The sequence below is a fragment of the Biomphalaria glabrata genome, chromosome 16 (genome assembly GCF_947242115.1).
Source record: "Biomphalaria glabrata chromosome 16, xgBioGlab47.1, whole genome shotgun sequence".
NCBI lineage: Eukaryota > Metazoa > Mollusca > Gastropoda > Planorbidae > Biomphalaria > Biomphalaria glabrata.
In genome coordinates this window covers 11,571,116-11,598,971 of record NC_074726.1, presented here as the reverse complement: position 1 = coordinate 11,598,971, position 27,856 = coordinate 11,571,116, and the positions used below count along the sequence as shown (strand labels likewise).

The following is a 27,856-nucleotide window of genomic DNA, read 5'->3' as shown; positions in this document are numbered from 1 at the left end:
TTAGATTACAAGGTAAGTACTACTGTGCACAGCTAAACCAATCCTAAGTAAAACATCAAGTTTTATAAGAACAAGTTTTATAACATGAAGTTTTATAAGAATGACTCTGATAACATCAAGTCTTAAAACGAAATTTAAAACATCAAGTTTTATAAGAACAAAATTTATAAGATCACGTTTTATAACATTAGGTTTATAAGATCAAGTTTTTAAACATCAACTTTTATAAGAACAATTTTTATAAGATCAAGATATATTAGAACAAAATGTATAAAATCAAGTTTTATAACATTAGGTTTTATCAGATCAAGTTTTACAAGAACAAGATTTATAACATCAAGTTTTAAAACATTAGGTTTTATATGAAGTCATTTACGACATGTATACATAAAACAACAAGTATTTTATATGAGAAAAAAAATAAAAGCACAAAAAAAATAGACGACTAAATCAGGTATAATAAATCACAGGTATAATAAATCACAGGTATAATAAATCACAGGTATAATAAATCACAGGTATAATAAATCACAGGTATAATAAATCACAGGTATAATAAATCACAGGTATAATAAATCACAGGTATAATAAATCACAGGTATAATAAATCACAGGTATAATAAATCACAGGTATAATAAATCACAGGTATAATAAATCACAGGTATAATAAATCACAGGTATAATAAAAACCGAGACGGTGAGATTCACAAATATACAGTAGACTGAGCAATGAAAACAACTAGACAGTTGAAAACGAGTCCCGAGCCACTCTTTGACTGATTAAACGAGAGAACGAGTTAACTAAGAGCACTCAAAGGAATATACCTATGTACCTAAAGAACAAGTTATCCCGTAGTATCCAACCTCACAGCCGTCATCACAGAGCCCCGTCACACGATTGCAACTGCCAGGTTCAGGAGAATTACAGCGCCCATCGCAGACTGGAAAAAAAGTGCAATTTTAAAAGAAACGAGCTTTCCGGTCAATGAAAAACTTAAATGTAAAATGTTTGACATGTTTCGGATGTTCTACATATTTCGGATGTTCTACATATTTCGGATGTTCTACATATTTCGGATGTTCTACATGTTTCGGATGTTTTACATGTTTCGGATGTTCTACATGTTTCGGATGTTCTAAATATTTCGGATGTTCTACATATTTCGGATGTTCTACATGTTTCGGATGTTCTACATATTTCGGATGTTTTACATGTTTCGGATGTTCTACATATTTCGGATGTTCTACATGTTTCGGATGTTCTACATATTTCGGATGTTCTACATGTTTCGGATGTTCTACATGTTTCGGATGTTCTACATATTTCGGATGTTCTACATGTTTCGGATGTTCTACATATTTCGGATGTTCTACATATTTCGGATGTTCTACATATTTCGGATGTTCTACATATTTCGAATGCTTCTTCAAAGTTGAAGATAATTTAATTCCTGGTCCAAACCTCCCGCAAGACGACAGGTGATGGCAGCGGTATGAGATAGAGACTATCATGACGATTGCACATACCGCACATACCGCACGACCAGTCAGCCATCTCTGCAGTAATTGTATAAGCACTTTCGTTTTTTATCTAGTAAAATATTTAGGGTGGGGAGGAGGGAGAGAATTTTAAAATCCACCTGGCCCCCGATTTGAGAGGGCCCCCAAATGAATGTTTTTTTACATCAAGTATTAAATATGCGCAAAATGCAGGGCCCCAAAACAGGTCAAGCCGCCAGGGCCCCCAAATGATGGAAAATTCATAGCTACGCCCCTATATATATATATGTATTACTGTTTATGGAAAGACTAATTACCCATAGAACATGTGTCCCCATAGTAGCCTGTTAGACAGCTCTCACAGAGCCCTGTGGCTTGACTACAAGAGGCAGGCGTTGTTGAAGAGTTACAGTTGTCGGGGCAGACTGTTAGAACAACGAGCATTAGAAAACAAACAAAAAACTTTTAAAAAAAAAACAAAGCTGATCTAAGGGAAGGAGCTGCTACGTACTGCCATTTGTTCAGAGAATTACGGGGTTTATCTCCATTTCTGCTATATAAAATATAATCAATTAATTAGTACTAAACGATTAACGAATTGGTTAATATTTTGATTGATTCGTGGTATTGTTATCGACTATGAATAATTATGCACAATTTTAACTTGATCCGAGAATGGAATGTGAGGGAAAAAAACAAGTTTAAATTTAATTAGGGGTATCAATCCCTATATATATTCACATCTCTCATTGAGTAGAATTTATTCCCCTTAGTTCGAAATTAAACAAAATAAATAATTAACAACAATTAATAAACTAATTTTTTAAATTTGTTTTTATTTATTAATTTCCTATCAGGTTTAATGAATAATTGAGCCAAGTTTTAACTTTATCCGAGAATGGGAAATGTTCTTTTTACCAGACAGACAAACAGACGTACAGATTGAGTTCATATAAGCTTTGTAAAAAAAAAAATACATTTTGTTATAGGTCAACTCGTCATAAAATTCTCAATAAAAAAATATTTCTATAAAATTAGAATATACATCTGTCTAAGAAAAATTACATTCCTTCCTATTCGCTTGTAGACTCTTTTGGGCTCAATATTGAAACTGGATATAGGGTGGAGTTGCTGTTTCGAAAACGGCTCTAACGATTACCTACTAATTTGTTAGATTATGTATATTAACGGCAAAGAGCAAAATGCAGGCATTCTGTAGAATATACAATGTCTAGCCTTTTTAGGCAAAGTACAAAATGACTAGTTCTGTGTCAGGCAAAGTAGAAAATGTCTTATTTAGAAGGATAATTATAAAATAAATACTTAAATACAAACACATATAAACAACTGGATTTTTTAAAGACTAAAACTATTTTTGTAGCCCCTTGTCTTCATACCCTATGTTAAGTGCAGTTTTAATTTTTTTTAATAATCAGAAAATTCTTTAAATCAACGAATCGTAATTTAAAATAGCAACATACATTAGTAAATGTACCATTGTTTTGTTTCTTCTAACTAAGCTCAAATGACAAATTTAAAGTTGCCGAAACATTAGGGGAACTAGAGCCTCCACAGACAACACTTTCATTCATTAGATCTAAAGAGCGAAGTATATACTTCTGCAAAAGACCATTGTCTTAGCAAAACTAAACTTTTTAAAAAATGTTTCTTGTGTTAGTATAATATATAATACATAAGAGACAGAGGTAGGACTTCGTTGAATGGTTTCTCAATATGACACTTAGGCGTCGTTTAGTTGACAAGCATCTTACTCTCTCTGCACGTATTCCCGTGGAAGCCATATTCACATCCGCTGATGCAAAACCCATTTTTCTGAGCACAGCTCTGATCAATCTTGCAATCTTCCGGACATGCTAAACAAGAGACAAGTGAGAAAGAAACAAGTGGGCTTAGAAAGAAACAAGTGTGTTTAGGAAGAAACAAGTGTGTTTAGGAAGAAACAAGTGTGTTTAGAAAGAAACAAGTGTGTTTAGGAAGAAACAAGTGTGTTTAGGAAGAAACAAGTGTGTTTAGGAAGAAACAAGTGTGTTTAGAAAGAAACAAGTGTGTTTATGAAGAAACAAGTGTGTTTAGAAAGAAACAAGTGTGTTTAGAAAGAAACAAGTGTGCTTGGAAAAAAAAACAAGTGTGCTTGGAAAGAAACAAGTGTGTTTAGGAAGAAACAAGTGTGTTTAGGAAGAAACAAGTGTGTTTAGGAAGAAACAAGTGTGTTTAGAAAGAAACAAGTGTGTTTATGAAGAAACAAGTGTGTTTAGAAAGAAACAAGTGTGTTTAGAAAGAAACAAGTGTGCTTGGAAAAAAAAAACAAGTGTGCTTGGAAAGAAACAAGTGTGTTTAGGAAGAAACAAGTGTGTTTAGAAAGAAACAAGTGTGTTTAGAAAGAAACAAGTGTGCTTGGAAAAAAAAAACAAGTGTGCTTGGAAAGAAACAAGTGTGTTTAGGAAGAAACAAGTGTGTTTAGAAAGAAACAAGTGAGCTTGGAAAAAAAAACAAGTGTGTTTAGGAAGAAACAAGTGTGTTTAGGAAGAAACAAGTGTGTTTAGAAAGAAACAAGTGTGTTTAGGAAGAAACAAGTGTGTTTAGAAAGAAACAAGTGTGTTTAGGAAGAAACAAGTGTGTTTAGGAAGAAACAAGTGTGTTTAGGAAGAAACAAGTGTGTTTAGGAAGAAACAAGTGTGTTTAGGAAGAAACAAGTGTGTTTAGAAAGAAACAAGTGTGTTTAGAAAGAGACAAGTGTGTTTAGGAAGAAACAAGTGTGTTTAGGAAGAAACAAGTGTGTTTAGGAAGAAAAAAGTGTGTTTAGAAAGAAACAAGTGTGTTTAGACAGTCATGTGGTCTTAAAATAAAACCGTGGTGTAATTAAGAAACAAATAAGCATTGTATTGTTAGAATATGTGTTGAGAAAGAAATACGCTGACAATGATACAATTGTGTCAAGAAAAAGTCGGGTAACAAAGAGACAAGTGTAGCAGTGGCGTAGCAGGGTATACGTTCGGGTTATCTATTTGGGCCTATTAAGCCAAATTTAGTGTTTGACTATAAAATGAGCAATCCTTCTATATCTGTACGTTTCCCAAGAGACATTTCGATGCGAGGATTGGACTTTAATAAATAATGTCCTTCGTTTGATTCACTTTAGACCGCATACAACTTCTTATCAGAGTTAAGCAACTTTTTAAAATAAACAAACGAATTTGACTCATTATACAGATTTACGTTTAGAAAACTCTGTGTATGGTGTTTGCTGTTCCTCTTTCTGTGCACGAATATTTAGTTTTATGTCCATTATTCTTCATTTAAAAGTGGTGGATATGTATGAACAATCTACTTGCATCGTTTATTTTTAAAAAATTAAATGGTTCACTTTTGGAAAAGAAAAAAGGTGCCGCTGCATCATAACTTTAAAAGGTCTAAAATATCATTTTTTCTTTTCTTTTCTAGTTTACGAGATCTAAACGGGACTGACAGACGGACAGACAGACCTAATAGCGGTTATTCCCCTTTCGGGGGCCGATTCAGAAAAAAGGGTACTTGACAAACCTATGGGGGGGGGGGTACCATCGTTGGAAAGCGTAACAAGGTTGGAAAAGCGTTGCTAAAGAGAGAAGATTGAAGAATGTTTGAAGATTGGCTTACTTCTGTTACAGTAAGAGTCATAATAACCAATTTCACATCCGTAAATACACTCGCTTGTATTCTGTGCGCATCCTTTATCCATTCTGCAATGCTCCGGACATGCTGAACAAAAGATAGAGGAGAGAAACTAAGAAACAAATTAGGTCAGAAAGAAACACTTGGGGTAAAAAAAAATAAAGAAAATCAAGTCTGTGCAAGAAAAATTAAAAAAAAAAAATAATGATAAAGGGAAATAACTAACAACTATATCTTTCAATGATATAGAAGTTATTTTCCATAATCTAATTAAAACAAATAATTAACACTATGACTAAGACTGCTTTATTGATCCTTATGGAAATTTGTCGTGATTACAAGGACTCTTTTCTCATATCAAGACAACACAACAGAAACATTCACATAAATAGAACAGACACAACATATAGAGTTCATTCAGCGACTTCACACAGGCATCTTGGTCCTTTTCATGTTTCAAATAGTGGCTTTGATAATGTCTGATCGAATGAAAAGTTTTTTTTGTACCGCTCTGTTCTTGCCTTGATTGACAGAAGTCTCCCACTTCGCGACGACTTGACGTAGTTATGATGGAGCGCGTGGCTGTCGTCTTCCAAGATTTTTCCTTTCTTTCTTAGACATTTTTTTAGCGGCCCCCGATAGGGGAAAAGACGCTATTAGTTTTGTGAGAAATGTCTGTCCGTCTGTTCATCTGTCCGTCTGTCCGTCCCTCCCGTTTAGATCACGTAAACTAGAAAAGATATTGAAAATCCGACGGCACAATATTTAGACCATCCAAAGTTCTGATGTAACGGTTACTTTTTTTTTTCTGAAAGCGAAAAATCGAATTTTTAAAATCAGTTATGCAAGCAGTTTTTTTAAAGAGAAAAAGCTAATTAGTATGCATTATAAATTTGACCTAATTTAAAGCGAATAGTAATCTTGTAAACTTCATTTTCCTAAACTTTTCTTATATGCGGAAATTTTATTTTTCTAAAAAAAAAAAGAGATTGATCCATTCAAAACAATTAGATCAATCATAATACATCAATTAGGCGCGGTGGCTGAGCGGTAAAGTGCTTGGCTTCCGAACCGGGGGTCCCCGGTTCGAATCCTAGTGAAGACTGGGATTTTCAACTTTGGAATCTTTGGGCGCCTCTGAGTCCACTCAGCTCTAATGGGTACCTGACTTTGTTGGGGAAAAGTAACGGCGGTTGGTCGTTGTGCTGGCTACATGACACCCTCGTTAACCGTAGGCCACAAAAACATATGAACTTTACATCTATAGACCACAATGTCTCAAAGGGGAACTAGTTAGGCCAGGTTCACATCTAACGTTACATTCACTTTCACCTATCCTTAGATCTGCGGGACCGTTGGGGCACTACTCAAGATCTGTTAACCTTCTCTCTCCATTCTTATCTCTCATTTGTCTTTGATATAATTTCATTCGGATGTTCTTTCTGAAAATATTGAAGCCTACCTGGGTGGACCACTTCGGGGGCCGATTTTGAGTTTGTGTTTCCACACAAACTGTCTTTTGTAACCTTGTTTTAAAATCATTTAAATATGGTAGTGTTGTGTGTGGTAGTGTTGTGTGTGGTAGTGTTGTGTGTGGTAGTGTTGTGAGTAGTAGTGTTGTGCGTGGGATCTTCGATGCTCTATTAATAACGTTGTCTAAGCGGCGAAACAGTTTAGATGAAGCGTTGCCTTGCCAACAAGTTATTCCGGATATTGCATAGTTGCGCAGTAAAAATTATCATTAATTAATTGACGTTTTTTAATGTTTTAATTGATTATTGTTTTAAGTTACGTACAATAAATAAAAGTTTCAGGATCCTGAAATGGGTTTGGGAGAAATAACGTGTTTAATTTTCATAAGGGAGCGTATCTGTGAATATTAAAAGATTTATTTCCCTTGTTGGTATCAAACAAAATAATTAGTTAGCAGTAATCAATTGACTACTTGCGTTTTTTTTTTAAATTGATTTATGTTTTGTCTATATGTCAATCAAGAAGTCGTGCAAAGGGTATGGGCAAAAAAAAAACCGGACAAATAAAGGGAGTTAATATAAGCTTTGTTATGAGAAAAATGTTTGCGGTAAAAAACAACATGGGTGAATAAAAGTTTTGTAAGAAAGAAACGTGTGGTAAAAAAAAAAGAAAGAAATGTGGTAAGAAAGAAACGTGTGGTAAAAAAAAAGAAAGAAATGTGGTAAGAAAGAAACAAGTGTGGTAAAAAGTAAGAAAGAATTGTGGTAAGAAAGAAACAAGTGTGGTAAAAAAAAGAAAGAAATGTGGTAAGAAAGAAACACGTGTGGTAAAAAAAAAGAAAGTAATGTGGTAAGAAAGAAACAAGTGTGGTAAAAAGTAAGAAAGAATTGTGGTAAGAAAGAAATGTGGTAAGAAAGAAACGTGTGGTAAAAAAATAAGAAAGAAATGTGGTAAGAAAGAAACACGTGTGGTAAAAAAGAAAGAACGAAATGGTGTAAGAAAGAAACAAGTGTGGTAAAAATGAAAGAAAGAAATGGTGTAAGAAAGAAACAAGTGTGGTAAAAATGAAAGAAAGAAATGGTGTAAGAAAGAAACACGTGTGGTAAAAAAGAAAGAAAGAAATGTGGTAAGAAAGAAACACGTGTGGTAAAAAAGAAAGAACGAAATGGTGTAAGAAAGAAACAAGTGTGGTAAAAAAGAAAGAAAGAAATGTGGTAAGAAAGAAATAAGTGTGGTAAAAAAAAATAAAGAAATGTGGTAAGAAAGAAACAAGTGTGATAAAAAAAAAGAAAGAAAAGTGGTAAAAAAGAAAAAGGATTAATTAAACAGAAATATGTGTGGTAAGAAATAAGCACTAGTTTTAAGAAAAAAAAAAGATTTTAGCTACATGATCTTACTTTTGTTACAGTAACTGCCACGAAAGCCCGCTTCACATCCATTAATGCAACTGCCAGTGTTTTGATCGCAGGCTTGATTCTTTTTGCACCTGCCCGAACAAGCTGAGTGGGACACAGTGGACAGTGCAACAAATATGCAACATCATTTTTGTTTAAGTGTATCAGAAGAAAATAGTCAATAGGATACAGGTGTAAGTAAACAAGACACAACTGTGGTAAACAAGATAAAAACGTAGTAAAAATGATACAAGAGTAGTAAATAAGATACAAGTGTATCAATTAAGATACAAGTGCAGTAAACAACATACAAGTGCAGTAAATAAGATTCAAGTGCAGTAAATAAGATACAAGTGTAGTGAAAATGATACAAGTGCAGTAAACAAGATACAAGTGTAGTAAACATGATACAAGTGCAGTAAACAAGATACAAGTGTTGTAAGCAAGATACAGGTGCAGTAAACATAATACAAGCGAAGTAAAAATGAAACAATTGCGGTAAACAGATTACACGTGTAGGAAACATGATACAAATGTAGCAAACAAGTTGCAAATGTAGCGAACAAGTTGCAAATGTAGCGAACAAGTTGCAAATGTAGCGAACAAGTTGCAAATGTAGCGAACAAGATACACGCGTAGAAAGTATAATGCAAGTGAGCTAAACAAGATATAAGTGTAGAAAGTATAATGCAAGTGAGCTAAACAAGATACAAGTGTAGAAAGTATAATGCAAGTGAGCTAAACAAGATACAAGTGTAGAAAGTATAATGCAAGTGAGCTAAACAAGATACAAGTGTAGAAAGTATAATGCAAGTGAGCTAAACAAGATACAAGTGTAGAAAGTATAATGCAAGTGAGCTAAACAAGATACAAGTGTAGAAAGTATAATGCAAGTGAGCTAAACAAGATACAAGTGTAGAAAGTATAATGCAAGTGAGCTAAACAAGATACAAGTGTAGAAAGTATAATGCAAGTGAGCTAAACAAGATACAAGTGTAGAAAGTATAATGCAAGTGAGCTAAACAAGATACACGTGTAGTTAAAAGGAAAGAAACGTATGTGTTAAAAGACACTAACGGTAAACTAACACTGTCAGAAAAACAAAACCCCGTGTGCTGTAAAAGAAATAATTAAAGTGAGACAGTGTGATAAAAATAAAGCAATAGTCTTGAACCAACAAAAAAACAAACAAAAAAAACCCTGGTTTGGACGCTGTGTTAAACTAGCTAAAGACAAACACAAACATAGGCGCAACACACTTGAGAGTTGTTTGTTTGCAAAAGATCTTACTATTGTTACAGTAACTGCCATAAAGTCCCACTGCACATCCGTTAACGCACTCGCTACTATTTTGATCGCAACCAAGATTGGCCTTGCAATATCTAGGACAACCTGATGTGGAGACAAAAGTCAGACATTTTAAACAAGTCTGCAAAGAAAGAAACAGAATAGTGTAATACAATAAAATAAATTATATACAAAAATATAAGGAAACAAACAAGAGTGACATTAAAAAAACAGAAATGTTAAGAAAGACACTCATGAAACACACAATGGACAAAAAAGAAACACATGTGTTTAGAGAAAGTAAGTGTGGTAAGAAGGAAATTGTGGTAAAAAGGATCGCGTGTGGAGAAATAAATTGCGTGTGGAGAAAAAAGAAAATAAATTTGTGAAGAGAAATCTCAATATCTAACAGTTGTGACATGAACTAAAATGTGTCAAGTAAGAACTTTATTGATAGAAAGAAACACCAGTGATGAAACAAACAAACAAAAAACAAGATTACAAAGAGAGTTTGTGTTACACAAACTCAGAGGCGGCCCCCGTCAAAGTCGGATCCCTGTCGGATCTGCATATTCGCAAATAATATTCAAGAGGTGATTTAATTTTGATGTAAAATGTTTTACACGTTTCGGATGTTGCTTCAGAGTTGAAGATAATTACTTCCTAGTCCAAACCTCCCGCAGGACGACGGGGGATGGGAGCGGGCAGGGTTTGAACCCTGGGCCATCCATAAATCTGAACGACAGTCCAGCGCGCAAACCGCACGACCAGGCAGCCATCCGATGGTCAAAAGTAATAATGTTTCAAAGATTCATTTGCCGTAAATTTAAATTTAATAAAAAATAGTAGATTAGTTTTAGTATATTAAAACATTACAATATTGATCAAAACGTTTGGAAATGAAAATCTACATTTTTTTTTTACACTTTAAGTTTAGAAATTGAAATTCTACATCTTAATCTAGTCTATTTTAGTCTAAACTAGATCTAGAAATTCTAGATCTAGACTCTAAAATAATTTTAATTAGAATATAAATCCAGATCTAGATATACTGTAATAAAAATCTAGATCTAGTTTAAAAAATCTAGATTAGATCTAAATCAAGATATCATTCCTTTTTTAAACGCGAATCACATAACGAGGCTTAATAAACATTACTATACCGAGTTCTTTTTTCATTTCATTTGAAGAATTAATTCCATATAACGTCAGAGGGAAAAAAAAACACGACGTCACACGGCCTAGCTAGACTAAAAATCGCCTTCATCTATAAGAGCCATTTATCGAGTGTTCATAGACTTTGGTGCACCGAGTGCGTTCTTTAAGCATTTCATTTAAAGAATTCATTCCATATGACGTCAAAGGAAAAAAAAACACTACGTCACACGGCCTAGCTAGAATAAAAATTGCCTTCATCATTACGAGCCTTTTATCGAGTGTTCATAGACTTTGGTGCACCGAGTGCGTTCTTTAAGCATTTCATTTAAAGAATTCATTCCATATGACGTCAAAGGAAAAAAAAACACTACGTCACACGGCCTAGCTAGAATAAAAATTGCCTTCATCATTACGAGCCTTTTATCGAGTGTTCATAGACTTTGGTGCACCGAGTGCGTTCTTTAAGCATTTCATTTAAAGAATTCATTCCATATGACGTCAAAGGAAAAAAACACACTACGTCACACGGCCTAGCTAGAATAAAAATTGCCTTCATCATTACGAGCCTTTTATCGAGTGTTCATAGACATTGGTGCACCGAGTGCGTTCTTTTAGCATTTCATTTAAAGAATTTATTCCATATGACGTCAAAGGAAAAAAAAACACTACGTCACAAGGCCTAGCTAGACTAAAAATCACCTTTATCAACACGAGCCATTTCTCGAGTGTTCATAGACATTGGTGCACCGAGTGCGTTCTTTTAGCATTTCATTTAAAGAATTCATTCCATGTGACGTCAAAGGAAAAAAAACACTACGTCACACGGCTTAGTTAGACTAAAATATGTTTTCATTAATACAAGCAATTTTTTCGAGGGTTAATAGACATTGGTGCACCGAGTGCGTTCTTTTAACATTACATTTAAAGAGTTCATTCATATGACGTCAAAGAAAAAAAATTCCATTACCTCACAATAGGCTAGTACCGGTACCATAAAAAAAAATGTCTTTATTTACACGAGATATTTAACGAGGGTTCATAGACATTGGTGCACTGAGTTCTAATAGATATTATTTAAAAAGGATCAAAGCCACATTGTTTTTGCGTTTTGTCTGTCAGTCGGTCTGTCCGTTATCTTGATATAAAAAAAACAACTAAAAGTTATTAAAAATTGATTAACCTTTATTTTACGTTTCAAAACATCGCAATAATTTTTAGGTATGAACACAATTGAAAAGTTTATATAATAGATTGTTCCGGATGTTTGTATAAATAGTAAAAGAAAAAGAGAATTTCAGATAAATGTAATACCGTTAATTAAATTTTTTGGATGGTCTCGTATAAAAATTAGATGTACTACAGCCACGTGGAGAGATTTTCATACCTTACTTTGGTGTTTGGATTCTGTTTTCCTTAAAAATCGGAACATAATATTAACGATAATTAGATTTTTTAATGTTTTAGGTAGAAAGTTAAATGTACTGTAAGAGAGTAGTGAGTTAAAATATTTTTCATAAAAATCCGTAAAAACATTATTTCGTAAATGAGAAGATTATTTGTTTATTAATTAGAAGAGGGAGTTCAAACAATTATTTGGCGTTAGTAGATTTTTAAATAAATTCGGAAATTTCTGGCGACGATTTGTAAGAAACAAAATCCGGAACTTTCTTTATCGATTACAAAACTTCTATGTTATGTTTTACAAGAAAATTAAATGTCTAAAAAGTAATTTTCAGTAATCAATTCTAGTAAATTACTTTTTTTAAAAGCCTTATGCGATTTCAAACAATCATTAGGCATAATTCATGTTTTATAAAACAATATCCGGAACATTTTTACACTTAATGAAATATAAGTCAGTATAGAGATTATGATTTAGCATTAATATGCTATTTACATAAAAAACGGAACAACATATTATTGATAATGTGTTTTTGCAACGTTTAAGCATGGAAATTGAATGTAATATAAGTTAGAAGAGCAAACAAACATTTGTTGGCGTTGATTAGTTTTGCACAAAAAATCCGGAACAATCAATTTTAGATACTTAAAACTATTGAGATGTTATGGGAGGAACATTAAAGGGTAAATCAGATTTTCAATAGCTTTTAGAGTTCTAGTTTTTTAAATCTAATCGTGACGGACAGACCAACCAACAGACAAAACGCACAAAAATAAGCTTCTTTTATTCGGATGGGGGCACTAAACAAAAAATAAATAAAATCTGATTTTTAAAAAAAGTTTAAGGAATTGGTTTAGCACCTGATCATGTTGCGACGTTACGCTACTGCACGAAAATCGCTGTATAAAAAGTCCATTTAAAAAAATGTGCGTGATATTTACATACAAAGTGCATTATTAGCCTTTATAAACAAACAGAAATGTTTTCTTTTAATTTTAGCAGCTAGTTGACCAGAAAAAACGTCTTTAACTATTATTTGTATTTGTTGTAAACATTTCCTGTACATTTTAAAAATATATTTGACTTAGTGATACTGAAAATACACAGAAATTGTCCATCTTTGTTAGCATATTGTAACATTGCCTCCCTTACATTTACGTAATTGTTTTAGAATTGGTGTATTTTTATGAAAAAATCGCTTGCATAATTAATTTTATAAATTAAACGGTTTGCTTTTAGAAAACCAAAAGTAGCCGTTGCACCTAAACTTTTCAAGCCGGATTTAATGATGAAATAATATTTTTCATATCTCTTCTAGTTTTCGAGATCTGAGTGTGACAGACGGACAGACGGACAGACGGACAGACGGACATTTTGCACAAACCTAATAGCGGCTTTTTCCCCTTACGGGGGCCGCTAAAAAACACAAGAAAAAGTGTGATAAGAGAGAAATGTGGTCACAGTAACAAAATTGTGAGACCAGAAAAAAAAATGTGTATACACATTTCTGTGTGGTTTTGATTGAAACGTATCCTACTTTCGTAACATACAATGCCATGGAAGCCGACTTCACACCCGTTAATGCAGTCGCCTGTATTGATATCACACGCCAGCTTCTTGTTGCAATTATCCGGACAAACTGAAGAGAGACAAAATAGAATCCATAAGAGATAAGTGCGTTGAGAAAGAAACCAATTCTAGTGAGAAGAAGTATTTGGTAGAAAGAGAAAAAAAAACAAGTTTGGGAAGAACAATACATGTAGTGTTAGGAAAGAAACAAAAGTTCTAAAAAGAAATGTGTTGTTAGGTTTGGGTGATTACACAGACACAAAGTATGGGGGAAAAAAACGTATGGACTGAGAGAGAAACAGGAAATGTCTTTAACACTTTCTCTCCGTAATTATTTACCACATACTGGTGGAATCAACGCTGGTATCGTCAGTTAGGATAGAAAGAGTTAATAAGACACAAATGTCATGTGACATTAATTGATGTAGTAGGAAACAAAATTTTTACTAAAGAAGACATACGTGTGCTAAGAAAGACGCAAATATTCCAAGAAAGATAAAAAGCGTGCTAAGACATAAGTGTGCTAATAAGTACGCAAGTGAGCTAAAAAGGACACAATTATGCTAAAAAGGACACAAGTGTGCTAAGAAAGACAAAGATGTGCTAAGAAAAACACAGATGTGCTAAGAAAGATTTAAGTGTGTTTTGACATAAGTATGTTAAGAAGGACACAAATGTGCTAAGAAGGACACAAATGTGCTAAGAAAGACTCAAGTGTGCTAAAAAGGATACAGATTTAAGTATTCTAAGAAGTAGACAAGTGTGCTAAGAAGGACACAAGTGTATTTGTGCTAAGAAAGACATAGCTGTGCTAAGAAAGACAACTGTGCTAAGAAAGACAACTGTGCTAAGAAAGACAACTGTGCTAAGAAACACACAATGTGATACGAAAGACACAAGTGTGCTTGTGCTAAGAAAGACATAACTGTGCCAAGAAAGACATATTGTGCTAAGAAAGACTCAAGTGTGCTAAAAGGACACAGATTTAAGTATACTAAGAAATACACAAGTGTGCTAAGAAGGACACAGATTTTCTAGAAAAGACCCGTTTGCTAAGAAAGACACAAGTGTGTTTGTGCTAAGAAAGACAACTGTGCTACGAAAGACACAATGTGCTACGAAAGACACAAATGTGCTTGTGCTAAGAAAGACATAGCTGTGCTAAGAAAGACATTATTGTGCTAAGAAAGACACAAGCGTGCCTCGCGCTCGTGACCTCCAGCCTAAAGTTTCCAAGACAGTTTTTTTGTTTTGTAAAGTGTACTTACAGCTGTCACAAAAGCCTGTGTAGTAACCGAGGTCGCAGCCTGAGGTACAGAAGCCTGTTAGTCGATCACAGGTCCTAGGGCTACGACATCCCTCCGGGCACTCTGAAATTGTACACAGATATTAACATTTCAAAACGGCATCTTCGTACGTTCAATATATTGTTTTAGAAACATGATGGTGGAATCCCTTTAAGACCTTGCAATCCATCGGGCAGATGATAAATATAATAAACACTACATCTATAGAACAAGTAAAGGCATATAAATATCTAGGCGTTATCATCAACAACAAGCTTTCATGGGAAGACCACCTTGGAACTCTGACAAAGAAAACAGCCCAGCGACTCTTTTTTCTATACAAACTCAACAGTTTTAAATTAAACAAGAAGATCCTTGAGACATTTTACGGCGCGACTGTACAAAATCTGTTAACATACGGAATAAGTTGTTGGCAAGGCAACGCCTCATCTAAACTGTTGCAACGTCTAGAAAACATCATTAAAAAAGCATCAAAAATTACACTCACAACATTACCACATTTAAAGGAACTTTTTGAACAAACGTGCCTAAGAAAAATCGAAAAAATCTTGGAAGACAACGGCCACCCGCTCCATCAGAACTACGCTAGGTCGTCGCGAAGTGGGCGACTGCTGTCAATCAAAACAAGAACGGAGCGGTACAAAACTCGTTCGTACCTCACTCGGTCAGACTCTATCACCGCCACTCATTGATCAGGGAACATGAAATGCACCAATATACCTATTTGTAGTCGCTGAATGAACTGTTTATGTTTTCTGTTGTATTTATGTGTATTTTTCTGTTGTGTTGTCTTTATATGAGAAACGAGTCCTTGTAATCACAACAAATTTCCGTAAGGATCAATAAAGCAGTCTTAGTCTTAGTCTTAAAAAGGCCCTTTTTCTCTATAGCTGACCAACCGACCTTACGTTCCCTCAACTAATGTCAGTTACCGATTTGTTTTTTGTGGAGCCTGGAGGTGTCCAGTCTTGTCTTCACTGAGATTCGAATAATACCCTTCGGCTCGAAAGCCAAGCGCTTTACATTTTCGTGTGACCACTTTGACGACGCTCTCCTAAATGTACGATAGATAACTTTTCGAATTGTTTACTGCAATGCCCCCCTCCCTTTTATGTGTAATATGACTAACATTTTTTTTTTAAATAATTGTTATAAAAAGGGGGATTACAAAGAATTATCCCAAAGAATTATGTTCCCCTTTGATGAATCTCGATGCAGGCACTGCCAGGAAATGATTGTAGCAATAGTAATGAAATAAGATAAGATAAGATTATTTTTATTAGTCCTATCCAATGGAAGTTCAGTTTGACTACAATAGACCACCACAAATAACACAACCTCTGTCAGAAGATGTACCTGAGGCACAGTCTAGTCCATAGAAACCATCTCTACACTCCAAGCAGAGGCCTTCAATGTTGCAGTACGAGTTTTTACATTGTGAGCTGCACGTGGACAAACAACCTAGTCCATATTTCGTTTTCAAGCAGTCTGTAACAAATACAGAAACAAGTCTTGGAAACAGAAAACGTTACGTCATTCCTGGTCTCGTTGTTAAAGGGAAACTCCGATGGTTTTGACCATTTTTGATATAATATGTGGTTTGATCTACAGATAATGAATATGTTTATTATTTTGTTTTTATTTGCAATAATAACTTAGTAATTGATATTTTTCTGACGTAATTTTCCTGCCTATTTGTTTGATATCAAGAATCACCTACTATCTTTGTGCTTAGTGCTATTCAGCACTGCACTAGCTCACTGACCTGCCTATTTATTGGATCAACGATCTACTTACCTGCCTATTTATCTATTGGATTAATCGACCTTACTGCCTAATTGCTGTTTAGTGTCTACTCGACGCTCTGACTTTCACCGGGTTTCTATGTGAGGTCACACATGCCTATTAATTTAATATATTGACTTACTGTATATCGGAAAACCATTACAGTAACATTTACATTCTCGTAAAAGAAATATATCTTCGTCTATGCAGTTAGATCTAGATCTTGTAAAAAAAAATGCGTGTTAAAGGAGATTTACATGCTTGACTAACCACGGCAGTGTGTATCTTCTCGCCTGACCACTCAACACACAACAAACACTATCGCTTGGTTGTCTTGTCATGACCGACTACACGCCTTACACTGACCAGTTTGTTCGAATCAGTCAGACATCATTTTACTTTTTGGGACAGGGAGGGGCTTAGAGGAAAATTTTACTTTTTTTCTCGAGTTGGTTGTCCTAATGTTTTTAAATCTATATCTATATATAACTATACCAAATCTAGTTTCCCTTTCAGTATTGTTGAGGGAAATGACGTATGGCTAACCTAAAAACAAAATATCAAAGAACCCCGTTTTTTTTTTTTTGGTTTTTTTTTTGAGATGTCAAGAATTTACTGTCTTATTTATTAAATATAAATGTTTCTAAGCATTTAAATAAAAAATGGTAAAATGTTTACTATTACAACTTTTTTACTTAGAATTTCAATATGTCAATAACTCAAATTTGAAAAACTGTCGGAGTTTCCCATTAAGCTAGCTTTGTCTTCGTATTCATGCAGCTGCGATGATATGTTTAAAAGGGGAAAAAATAGAGGGCGGTGATCATAATACAATTAAAAGCACGAAAGAGGGATAATATTAATTATAGATTAGTAGATTTCATAAAATGGAGGCTAATCTATAATTAGCGATCTTTTTGTGTATATAAATAATTAGTAATTATTATTACCATAACAAATAAATTCGTATACAAATTGTGTGATTTTTTAAATTAAATTCGGGGGGGGGGGGGGCTCGGCCGAGTGGGGAGCGAATGCAGAATACAGCTCAAAACACAGGTTCAGTCGTCTCAGGAGTAAGTGGCAGCTAAATAAACTTTACATGCCCTTATATAAGTGGCAGCTAAATAAACTTTACATGCCCTTATATAAGTGGCAACTAAATAAACTTTACATGCCCTTATATAAGTGGCAGCTAAATAAACTTTACATGCCCATATATAAGTGGCAGCTAAATAAACTTTACATGCCCTTATGTAAGTGGCAGCTAAATAAACTTTACATGCCCATATATAAGTGGCAGCTAAATAAACTTTACATGCCCTTATATAAGTGGCAACTAAATAAACTTTACATGCCCTTATGTAAGTGGCAACTAAATAAACTTTACATGCCCTTATATAAGTGGCAGCTAAATAAACTTTACATGCCCTTATGTAAGTGGCAACTAAATAAACTTTACATGCCCTTATATAAACTTCTTAGGGGTAATCACTCTGTCTTTACAATAGCTCAAAAATAATTATGGTCACACCATAGACTTATATATATACTATATCTAGACTGGACAAGAAGACTTTTTAACACTACAAAAAATTTCGTGAAAGAGTTTTTAGAAAGTTGGATCAAGGCGTTGTTTTGTAAAGTAGTTACAAGAACTACAGGCTATTTTTTTCAACCCTAACCTATGTAGCATGTAATTAAAGTTTTAGATCTAGATCTAGTAAATGAACATCAAAAGTAGAGTACTCTGGTCTCATAATTATTATTTTGCAATTTTTAGATACATAATCTTCTTTACCGAAAGACTGAATTCAACACTAAATTGTGATTTTTTTTTTTTGTATTTTTGATAATCAATTACTATCTAAAACATAAAATGATATGTTACATAGGTTATGGTTGAAAAAAACAGCAACTTGACTTCTTTGAACTACTTGACAAAACAACGCCTTGATCCAACTTTCTACACAATGTTCACGAGCGATCAGTCGCGGATAAGAATTGATTTCCGGTTTCCAGTCTAGTAGTAAATATAAGTCTATGGGTCACACTATGACAAGTAGAAATGAGAAGCAGATACGGAAATAGCTGTGAACGAAATATTCTATAAGAGAAGAGTTGCTGCTCTTACCTCCATAGGCTTCGATCTCGCAAACACTCAGAAATGGGGTTGTGCCATATGTGATCATAAATCGTAGCGAGCGTACTGTTGATTGGTAGCCGCAGATGACGTCATAGACTGATATCTCCCCTTCCTCTGTGTCCTGGTAGGACCAGACGATCAAGTTGTTCACATTGAACAGGTCAATTTTAAAATACTTCGCCCGCAATGCAAGGACACCTTTGTGAACGGAAACGTTTGAAAGCATTAGGGAAAATAAACTCAAAAATATAACAAGAAAATAAACTCAAAAATATAACAAGAAAATAAAAAAGGACTTCTAAAAATAGAAGGTTTCTGTCTAGTTTGTAACTCTAAATGTAGATTTTGAATTTCGGTATTTTAAGAGTGCTGCTGAGTAAACTCTAATGTGTACCTGATTTTAGTTGGGGAAAGTAAATGCTGTTGGTCGTTGTGCTGGCCACCCTACTCGTTAACCGTTGGCCAAAGACGCAGATGACCTTAACATCATCTGCCCTATAGATCGCAAGGTCTGAAAGGCGAACTTTACTTTTATAGTTCTGGGCGAACCACCAAATTCAATTCTATAATGCTTATCTCCCCTTAAATAGTATGCATTAGATATCACCCAGATGAACAGAGTTAATAAAAGATTTATGCCAAGAAATATTAAGGAAACTTTGTATAAAGAACTAAATTTATGTTAGTACATAGTCCATAGCCTATGTGTCCAAAGAAATGACAGGTACCGTTACAGTTTGGGATCAGCGGCGTCGAATGTTCTTCCATTGTGTAGCGCTGTGTGCTGCAAGCTGACAAAGTGTCACTGGTGTTTTATTTTAAGGATTAATTCACGAAGCCATTCCAGGGTTAGGACACAGCCGCACATGATCTTGTAAAAGGACTACGACTCCGCGACAGCATTCATGCATATGACCTTAATCGCATGTCCGTGGACATCATTGTACAAGTAGAGTAGATGTACTTGACGATGTCGGAAGAGCTCACAAGCCGCTTCTGGTAACTATTGACCCAGGAAAGGCAAAGAAAAACACATGTTCAAAGCGAAAATGGGTATATGAGAAGGCAAACAGGCGTGTCTTCTAGAGTGTATCCAATATGCACTTTGGTAGAAGCTGATTAACACTTTGAGTACATCGATTGTATCTAAAGCCTCTTTCTGAAATATTTCTTGACGGCCGGTAGAAATGGCATTAGGCGTACCAACGACAAGCGCAGGTACAGTTCATTCTGGTCGATTACATATCGTCAGAGAAAGGATGCCCGAAGGTGGTCCGCCAGGCTCAAATCGACAGAAACGAAAAGAAGTGTAACAAACTCGTAACTGACGGCTAAAGGGCAGAGGCATTGAGCACATTTTTCGCTGGTGCCCCTAAAGCAAGCGAGGAAACTCCCATGTCGATGGCTCTAGTACTCTAGACGGCGTAAGTAGAGATAAAGATAAACGCAGTTTAGCCAAAGCGAGGCCGAGATCAATACTTTCACTGCGGCTTTTACTTTGACGGAGATGGCACATGCTTTAAGGAAAAGTAGATTTCACAAGGCTCCAGGGTCGTATAAAAAACAACAACATGATGCTGAAAAACCTAAGGACAATGGAGCAACGAAAGCTATACTTCTTGCTCTACCGGATCCTGAACACATGAGAATTTCCATAGGCCTGGAGAGTACTAACAATAGTCCCGTTACTTAAGAAAGAAAAAGCGGCTGATCGCCCGAAATGCAATCGCACGATATCGCTAACGATACTAGATAGACAGTTTTTACGGTTAATGGAGTTACGCAAACTTATTGCACTAGAGCAGGGCGAGTTCAGGTAGAGAAGAAGTGTAAGTGATGGTATTCATGCAGTCAGGACCTGACGTTTTCAAAGAGGTACCGTGAGAAGCAGGCTCACGACAGAGTCTGGAGAGAAGGGTTGCTCTTAAAATTGGTGAACTTGATAGTATGTTCAAACGTGTACTGATGGTTAAAGAACTTCCTGGTGGGCACGACTGTTCAGTCACGCTACAGATCTAACATGTAACGCTAAAAACGCTGGAGCAAGGCTTACCTTAATGCTCCTCATTATCACGAACTTTGTTACTCGTCTACTGAACGATTGAAGTGTCGATCTCTTTGCTTACGACCTAGGAAATCCAACGTGACTTTGTCACTGTTTCATGTTATATCGGAATGTAGCATATTGAAATAAACTGCTCAAAGACGGTCCAGACACTATTCACTTTGAGAAAAGACATCCAATAGGAAACCATAAACCTGACAATCGAAGAAATCACGCTCCAATCAGACCCACGATCCAGTTATGTCCGATTACGTGCAGGAAGTACCACAAATAGCCTCGCCAAGGTTGAACTTCATACAGCGAATGGCCAGGACGAAATGGGGCGCCAAGCCAAACGTACTAATAACGATTTCGGTAAGGTCATAAATCGAGTACAGTCTCTTGTCACAAGTCAGCGCTTCGAAAACGTATCTTACAAGCGTAGCCTCTATAGTGAGACATTTTGAACAACGCCAATAGTCGCTGGTGAAATCATAGCCAGTATTCCCCCTCTGATGCTGCGGATGGAACAAGCCGTTCTGCTCTAGCGTACGAAAATACAAACAGTTGGAGGACGTCTACCGACTCAGACGCCTAGTCGACGAACAGTGAGTAGGGGTCCACTTTAAAGGACAACAATAGGGTTGTCCCAACAGCTCGGCTTCACTCAGGAAAGAGATGCTCTCATTATTGCGGGAGGGGAGGGAGATCCACTTGGAAACAGTTCCCAAGCTACCGGACGTGCGAACAAAACGCTGATCGATCTAAAGGGAAACAAGAAATGTACACCAAGCCTACTAACCAGATCTGCGAGAGAAATCAGAGCCCGATATCCGAAAGATACCACACACAGCGCTACACCCTGTCAGAGCCCGATACCCGAAAGATACCACACACAGCGCTACACCCTGTCAGAGCCCGATATCCGAAAGATACCACACACAGCGCTACACCCTGTCAGAGCACGATACCCGAAAGATACCGCACACAGCGCTACACCCTGTCAGAGCACGATACCCGAAAGATACCACACACAGCGCTACACCCTGTCAGAGCCCGATATCCGAAAGATACCACACACAGCGCTACACCCTGTCAGAGCACGATACCCGAAAGATACCACACACAGCGCTACACCCTGTCAGAGCCCGATACCTGAAAGATACCACACACAGCGCTACACCCTGTCAGAGCCCGATATCCGAAAGATACCACACACAGCGCTACACCCTGTCAGAGCCCGATACCCGAAAGATACCACACACAGCGCTACACCCTGTCAGAGCCCGATATCCGAAAGATACCACACACAGCGCTACACCCTGTCAGAGCCTGCGACCCTTTTATCTTAGACTGTTAATGTCATGTGCAAAGATTTACACAAGATGCTTTTAATGTTATAAACTCATATGTGCTCTGGAATTGTATTGCTGCTTTAAAAATTCGCTTGTTTGACAGAAAAGCAATGAATACCAATGTTAAACAATCAACACGCTGTGCTATCTACATTTTTGTTAAACATTTGTTACATGTAAACTAAATTAAACTTTTTTAATCAGTATTGAGATTAGAGACAACAATTTTTCGTTTCAATAGCAGACTCAATATTTAATGGATTAACAATACATATATGAGTGTATGAAACGTTGTATATGGTTTCTACTGTTCAAAAATAATTTAGTAATAAAAACAAACTGAAGGGAAAAACATTTGTTTTAGAAAAGCTTTTCTAAGGGGAAGAACCGCTAAAATCAGGGCCATGTATGTTAAGATTGCTGAAATAAGCTCCCATTTTCAATAAACAAAAAAAAATTACTACTAATTGATTAATTAATTGGTCAACATTTTGATTGGTTCTTGTATTGTCGTCGAAAATGAATAATTAGGCAAATGTTTTAACTATATCTGAGAATGGCTAGAAGGAGAACAAAGTGAGCGAAAAAGGGGGAATAACTTTATGTGTATAGCCACAACTCTCAATAAGTAGCATTTCTCTTAATCGATATTAAACAAAACAATTACTAGCCAATAATAAACTACTTAATTGGTTACTTATATTTTCGTTACCGATTCTTGTTTTGTATATATATAAAAGTTTTAGGTTGGAGAAATGACATGTACACAATTTTTACCAGACGGACAGAGTTAGTTGATAAAAGTTTTGTAATAACCTCTAAGAGGAGAATATCACATTATATATTATTAGCACAGCGACCAAAGGCTTCTACTTTCTCAAAGTCCATTCATTCAAATCTCAAATTCCCTTTTACTTTCTCCGGGTCCATTTATTCAAGTCTCAAATTCCCTTTTACTTTCTCTGGGTCTGTTCAGTCAAGTCTCAAATTCCATTTCACTTTCTCTGGGTCCATTCAGTCAAGTCTCAAATTCCCTTTTACTTTCTCCGGGTCCATTCATTGAAGTCTCAAATTCCCTTTTACTTTCTCCGGGTCCATTCAGTCAAGTCTCAAATTCCCTTTTACTTTCTCTGGGCCTATTCAGTCAAGTCTCAAATTCCCTTTTACTTTCTCCGGGTCCATTCAGTCAAGTCTCAAATTCCCTTTTACTTTCTCTGGGCCTATTCAGTCAAGTAAAAAATTCCCAAAGTATTAGCTGGGAACTTAATCCTAGGTTCGGAATCCAAGTGTTTTATCAACCAACCACCTCGCCAACATAAACAGAAAACATTTTTGTGTCGGTACTCGAACTAAAGCCTATTTGAAAGTTACCCAAGCGTTTTTTGCTACTAAGCCACAAATACCACTTGTTTCCAAACAAACGCTTACAAACATTACCTTTTCTGTTAAATATCTTAAAGCGATACAACAGAAAATCCTGATCCAGGCTGATATTGACATGGGGAGATCTGTCATTAGTATTGCTGTGAAAACAGTACTGGTTACTAAAAGGATCGTACTGGTTTCGCCCATCCACGATCTTATCTGCTCTGTAAAGTATGTAAGTGGAGGAAGCAGTCACTGGCTTTTTCACAGCGACATTGCGCCCTGGAACAAACGTGGAACAAAAAAACAAATACATATATGTAAAAGTAAAGTTCCCCTTTCAGACCTTACGATCTCTAGGGCAGAGGATGTAAAGGTCATCTGTTTCTGTGGCCCACGTTTAACGAGGATGTCATGTGGCCAAAACAACGACCACGTGACTTTACTTTTCCCAAACTAATGTCAGGTACCCGTTAGAGCTGGGTGCACTCAGAGGCGCCAAAAAAATCCCGAAGTTAAAAATCCCAGACTTCACCAGGATTTGAACCCGGGACCTCGGTTCGGAAGCCAAGCGTTTTACCGCTCAGCTATTGTGCCTGAATATATATATATATATACATATTATACAACTTTTATAAGGGGAACAATTCTACAAATACAGTTATATGAATCAATAATGTGATATTTATTTCCCTTTTTTCATATGAATAAAAAAAAAATAGTACAGAATAGTTCATTGAGTAATTTCTTAATTGATTTATATTTTGTTAGGTGCAATAAATAATGATAATAATAATACAGTTTCAACTTGATCCCGAGAAACGACGCGTACAAAAATGTACCATAAGCCAGGCAAACGTAAAGTCTGAGTGAGTTGATATAAAGCTGTGTAAAAAGCTTGCTATATATAATTGTCCACCAAAGATACAAATCTCCAATGTGCCATCATTTGGGAACCTAGTGAGCCTAACACATATAGGGATCCCTGCATTTTGCTTAATATTTAATATTTGATGTATTTGATTACTCATTTAGGAGATCCGTCAAGTGGGGACTGGGGAGGGGGGAATTTTCAAATTCTCCCACCCCCTGCCACCACCCTAGCTGCGCCCTGAACTATTGTCTTTAAAGTATTGCTTCACTATCTTTGAAAAATTACTCTCAAAATAGAAGACTAAAACTTGCACCAGCGGTGGGCAACCTTTTTCCATCTAGGGCCGCATTAAAAATAATTTGAGAATTTGGGTTCTAACAACTCTTGTTTTCAAACAAGAAAACACTTTTCAGATATGCATATAGACCCAAATAATGTTAACGTTTAGCAGCAAAGTTTTTTTGATTGTTGAAATACAGTTTCTGGCACCCATAAAACTCCCCATAATTTGATTGAGGTATGTCCTCTGGAACTGAATCAGCTTCTGCACTAAAAGTTTAAAAGTGGTTCCAAATTTTTGACGTTGTAAAAATTGCTTTCTAATTCCACAATCAATCGTCGTGCTTTTCAAACATTTCACTAGAAATAATTTCACCTTTCAACAAAGAGGAAAATGTCAAATACCTGTTTTCACTTATTTGTCTGGAGAAATGGGAAACTTTGAAAAGATTTCACATGCTCGTACATTTCAAATGAAAGCAACCCGTTGCAATACTTCCGATAAAAAACATGAAGTCTGTCTTCCAATCTTCATTAGAAATAGCAGTAAGAACATCACAACCAATGTTCTTCAAGGATATTAAGTATTTCTTCCTTGAGAGCCCATATTCTTTTCAATATCTTGCCCATGCTAAACCAGCGGATGCTGCTGTGGTACCGAGCATCGGAATATTTTGTTTCCAAATCTTCAAGTACTTATTGGACATGCCTGTGGTTAGGATCTCTAGCTCTGATAAGTTTGATCTATGAGATAATTGGGTCAATAATATGATTGATATTCAATACAGACTTGCTCAAACTTTTCTGTCTAGTATCTATGATTGGAACATTATTCTTTAATTTATTAAAAACTATATTTTTCAGTAAAAGACTTTAATTTATTTTAAAACAAAAAAAAAAAAAACACTATTTGTCTCAGTAAAAGCACGGGATTCATCAGTTGTTAAACATAGCATGGAAAAAAATACAGAAAATGCCTCTGCATCATATCTGATAATAATCAGATGTTTTCATAATTTATATAGATATTTAAATTTATTTGCTTTTAATATATTTGAAATTGTTATATGTATAATCTGTGGGCACACCTGATTTCTGTAGGTGTCCGCGGGCCGCATTAAACACTTCGGCGACCCTGACTTACACCATGGACTTAAATCTAGAGTAAAATGCCACTCGCCGAGAATGATTACGAGAAATTGTTACATTTTCTTTCACAATTTTCTAATGTTTGAAGTAATAAACAAAAAAAAAAACTTTAAAAAAAAAACTAGCTTAAATTAATCTGTATCAATTACTTTAGATCAGTCATTTAATTAAATTTGAAAGAAATCTAGACTAACAATTATAAATCTGTGCGATTAGAAGTATTTTATTTTTCCAATTTTGTTTCTTTTTGCGCAATTTCATGCTTATAGCGATATCAATGCGCTATAAATCTATCACTGGTCTGGACCACTTAGAAAGAGGGAGATCGCTTTTTAAATGTATAAAAAAAAAGGAAGCGACCAGAATTCGGACTTGTGGGCTAAAGCCTTCTCAGGCTTCTCAAGCCAACGCAGTAACCACACTTCCAGCGAAAAGTCTATGAACATGGAAGAAATATAGTTCTCTTTTGTTTCTATTTCATGTTTGTTTGTGTTCACTAAGCCTAAGACATCAGGGACTAAAGGGACTAATTTATACCACTACTTCAGTTGAGTAGTATTTCTTTCCCTTGTTTGAGATAACAGACAGGACACAGTAATTTATTACCAATAATTAAAAAAACTGATTGGTTAACTTTTTTTTTTATTCTTGTGTCGTCATGTAAAAGAAATAATTGTGCAAAATCTCAACTTGATCCGAGATTGGGTGTGGGAGAAATAACGTGTACAAACTTTTGACCAGACAGAAAGTCACACAGACAGACAGAGCGAGTTGATATAAGCTTTGTAGAAGGAAGGAAAGTAGCTAAATAAGCATCAACATTTTACCCCATTTGATTGACTGTAAATTCCGGATCTGATTTCTTCATATAGTAGCAAAAAAAAAAAAAAATACTTAAAAAAAAAACTACACTACCTCGTGTATACAATTTGTAATAATACTTCTCTTCCATCTGTAAGATTAATGATAATTGCTACTTTGAGACCAGAACATTAACATTGATTTAATATTATTTGTTTCTTATAGAACGATTATTGAAAACACTTGTTCATATGTCTACATAGATGTAGAACAGTGGCTTTCAAACTGTGGTCCGTGGACCCTTCGGGATCAGTGAAAAGACCGTAAGGGGTCCACAGAAAGATGAAAATCGTAGACTGGTCCCTCATTATTGCTTAATAAATATATATATATACATATATGATAATGGTCTCCTTCAGTCGTAGAACGACTAAGGGTCTTCTCGAACACGTTTTCATGTGGCTGTGGAGCTCTACTTCGGAGAGACAGTCCCGTCCACAGATAGTGCAGGTCATCATAAACAGATATGTAAAAAATGTACATCTACTTCAAACGTAACTGGATCTTTCAAAGACAGAAGTTTGTTCAACATGCAGATAAAAGCTAGCTCCAAGAGTCTTAGACACAATTCTTAGGACAATTAGGAAGAAGAAGAGTAAAAAGCAAAGAGTAAGAGATCATCTCCTCTTTATTTCAATCAAAATTAACTTAACAAAAGATTTACAGCTTTCAATCTCATTGCATAGTTTCTCCTTAGAGCAGGAAATAGTATACGTAAAACGAATAGCGGGTTTGAAGTTATTGGTGAACTCAATAAATTTGATTCATTCATCCCCATTCAGAGATGTTATGCCAAGCCCATTGTCAATGTATCTCCTATAAGCTTCTGGAATGCAGGGCCGGTCTTAGGCCACTGCAACCTATGCAGTCGCAGTGGGCCCCGCGCTTTCATAAGCCCCGCGCTAATTCTAGGTGTAATTATTAAATTGCAAAATATATACGAAAAAATCCTGGAAATCTCCTGAATTTATTAAAATCTCCTGAAAACTTATAAAAAGCTCCTGAAAAATAGACAAAAGTGTAATTTGTGGGTGTCATTCATTGCGGACAACGCCAATCCTACGCGATAAAAGAAAAAAGGCATTGTCAGCTTTCATGTAATAAAATGTAATAATCGGGCAAATTTTCACCTTAATCGGAAGGTCCAATACTTTATTTACTTCTATAGTCACTAGCATATAAATATGCCATGAGTTGCAAGGTTCATGCAGTAAAATTAATTTGATCGCAATTTA

At 35.5% G+C, this 27,856-nt stretch overlaps 1 protein-coding gene across 1 annotated transcript in view; it reads right to left on the bottom strand.

Annotated features, from left to right (window-relative positions):
* Positions 1–27,856, bottom strand: part of LOC106057247 (uncharacterized) — a 52,653-nt gene that overhangs the window by 11,418 nt on the left and 13,379 nt on the right. The window contains exons 5-15 of the mRNA XM_013214362.2: positions 23,531–23,740; positions 18,683–18,892; positions 16,120–16,251; positions 14,725–14,826; positions 13,425–13,526; positions 9,331–9,432; positions 8,044–8,145; positions 5,159–5,260; positions 3,274–3,375; positions 1,819–1,926; positions 835–942 (exon numbers count right to left, since the gene is read on the bottom strand). Of these exons, the coding sequence (XP_013069816.2) occupies positions 835–942; positions 1,819–1,926; positions 3,274–3,375; positions 5,159–5,260; positions 8,044–8,145; positions 9,331–9,432; positions 13,425–13,526; positions 14,725–14,826; positions 16,120–16,251; positions 18,683–18,892; positions 23,531–23,740 (1,380 nt within the window). The remainder of the gene's footprint in view (positions 1–834; positions 943–1,818; positions 1,927–3,273; positions 3,376–5,158; positions 5,261–8,043; positions 8,146–9,330; positions 9,433–13,424; positions 13,527–14,724; positions 14,827–16,119; positions 16,252–18,682; positions 18,893–23,530; positions 23,741–27,856) is intronic.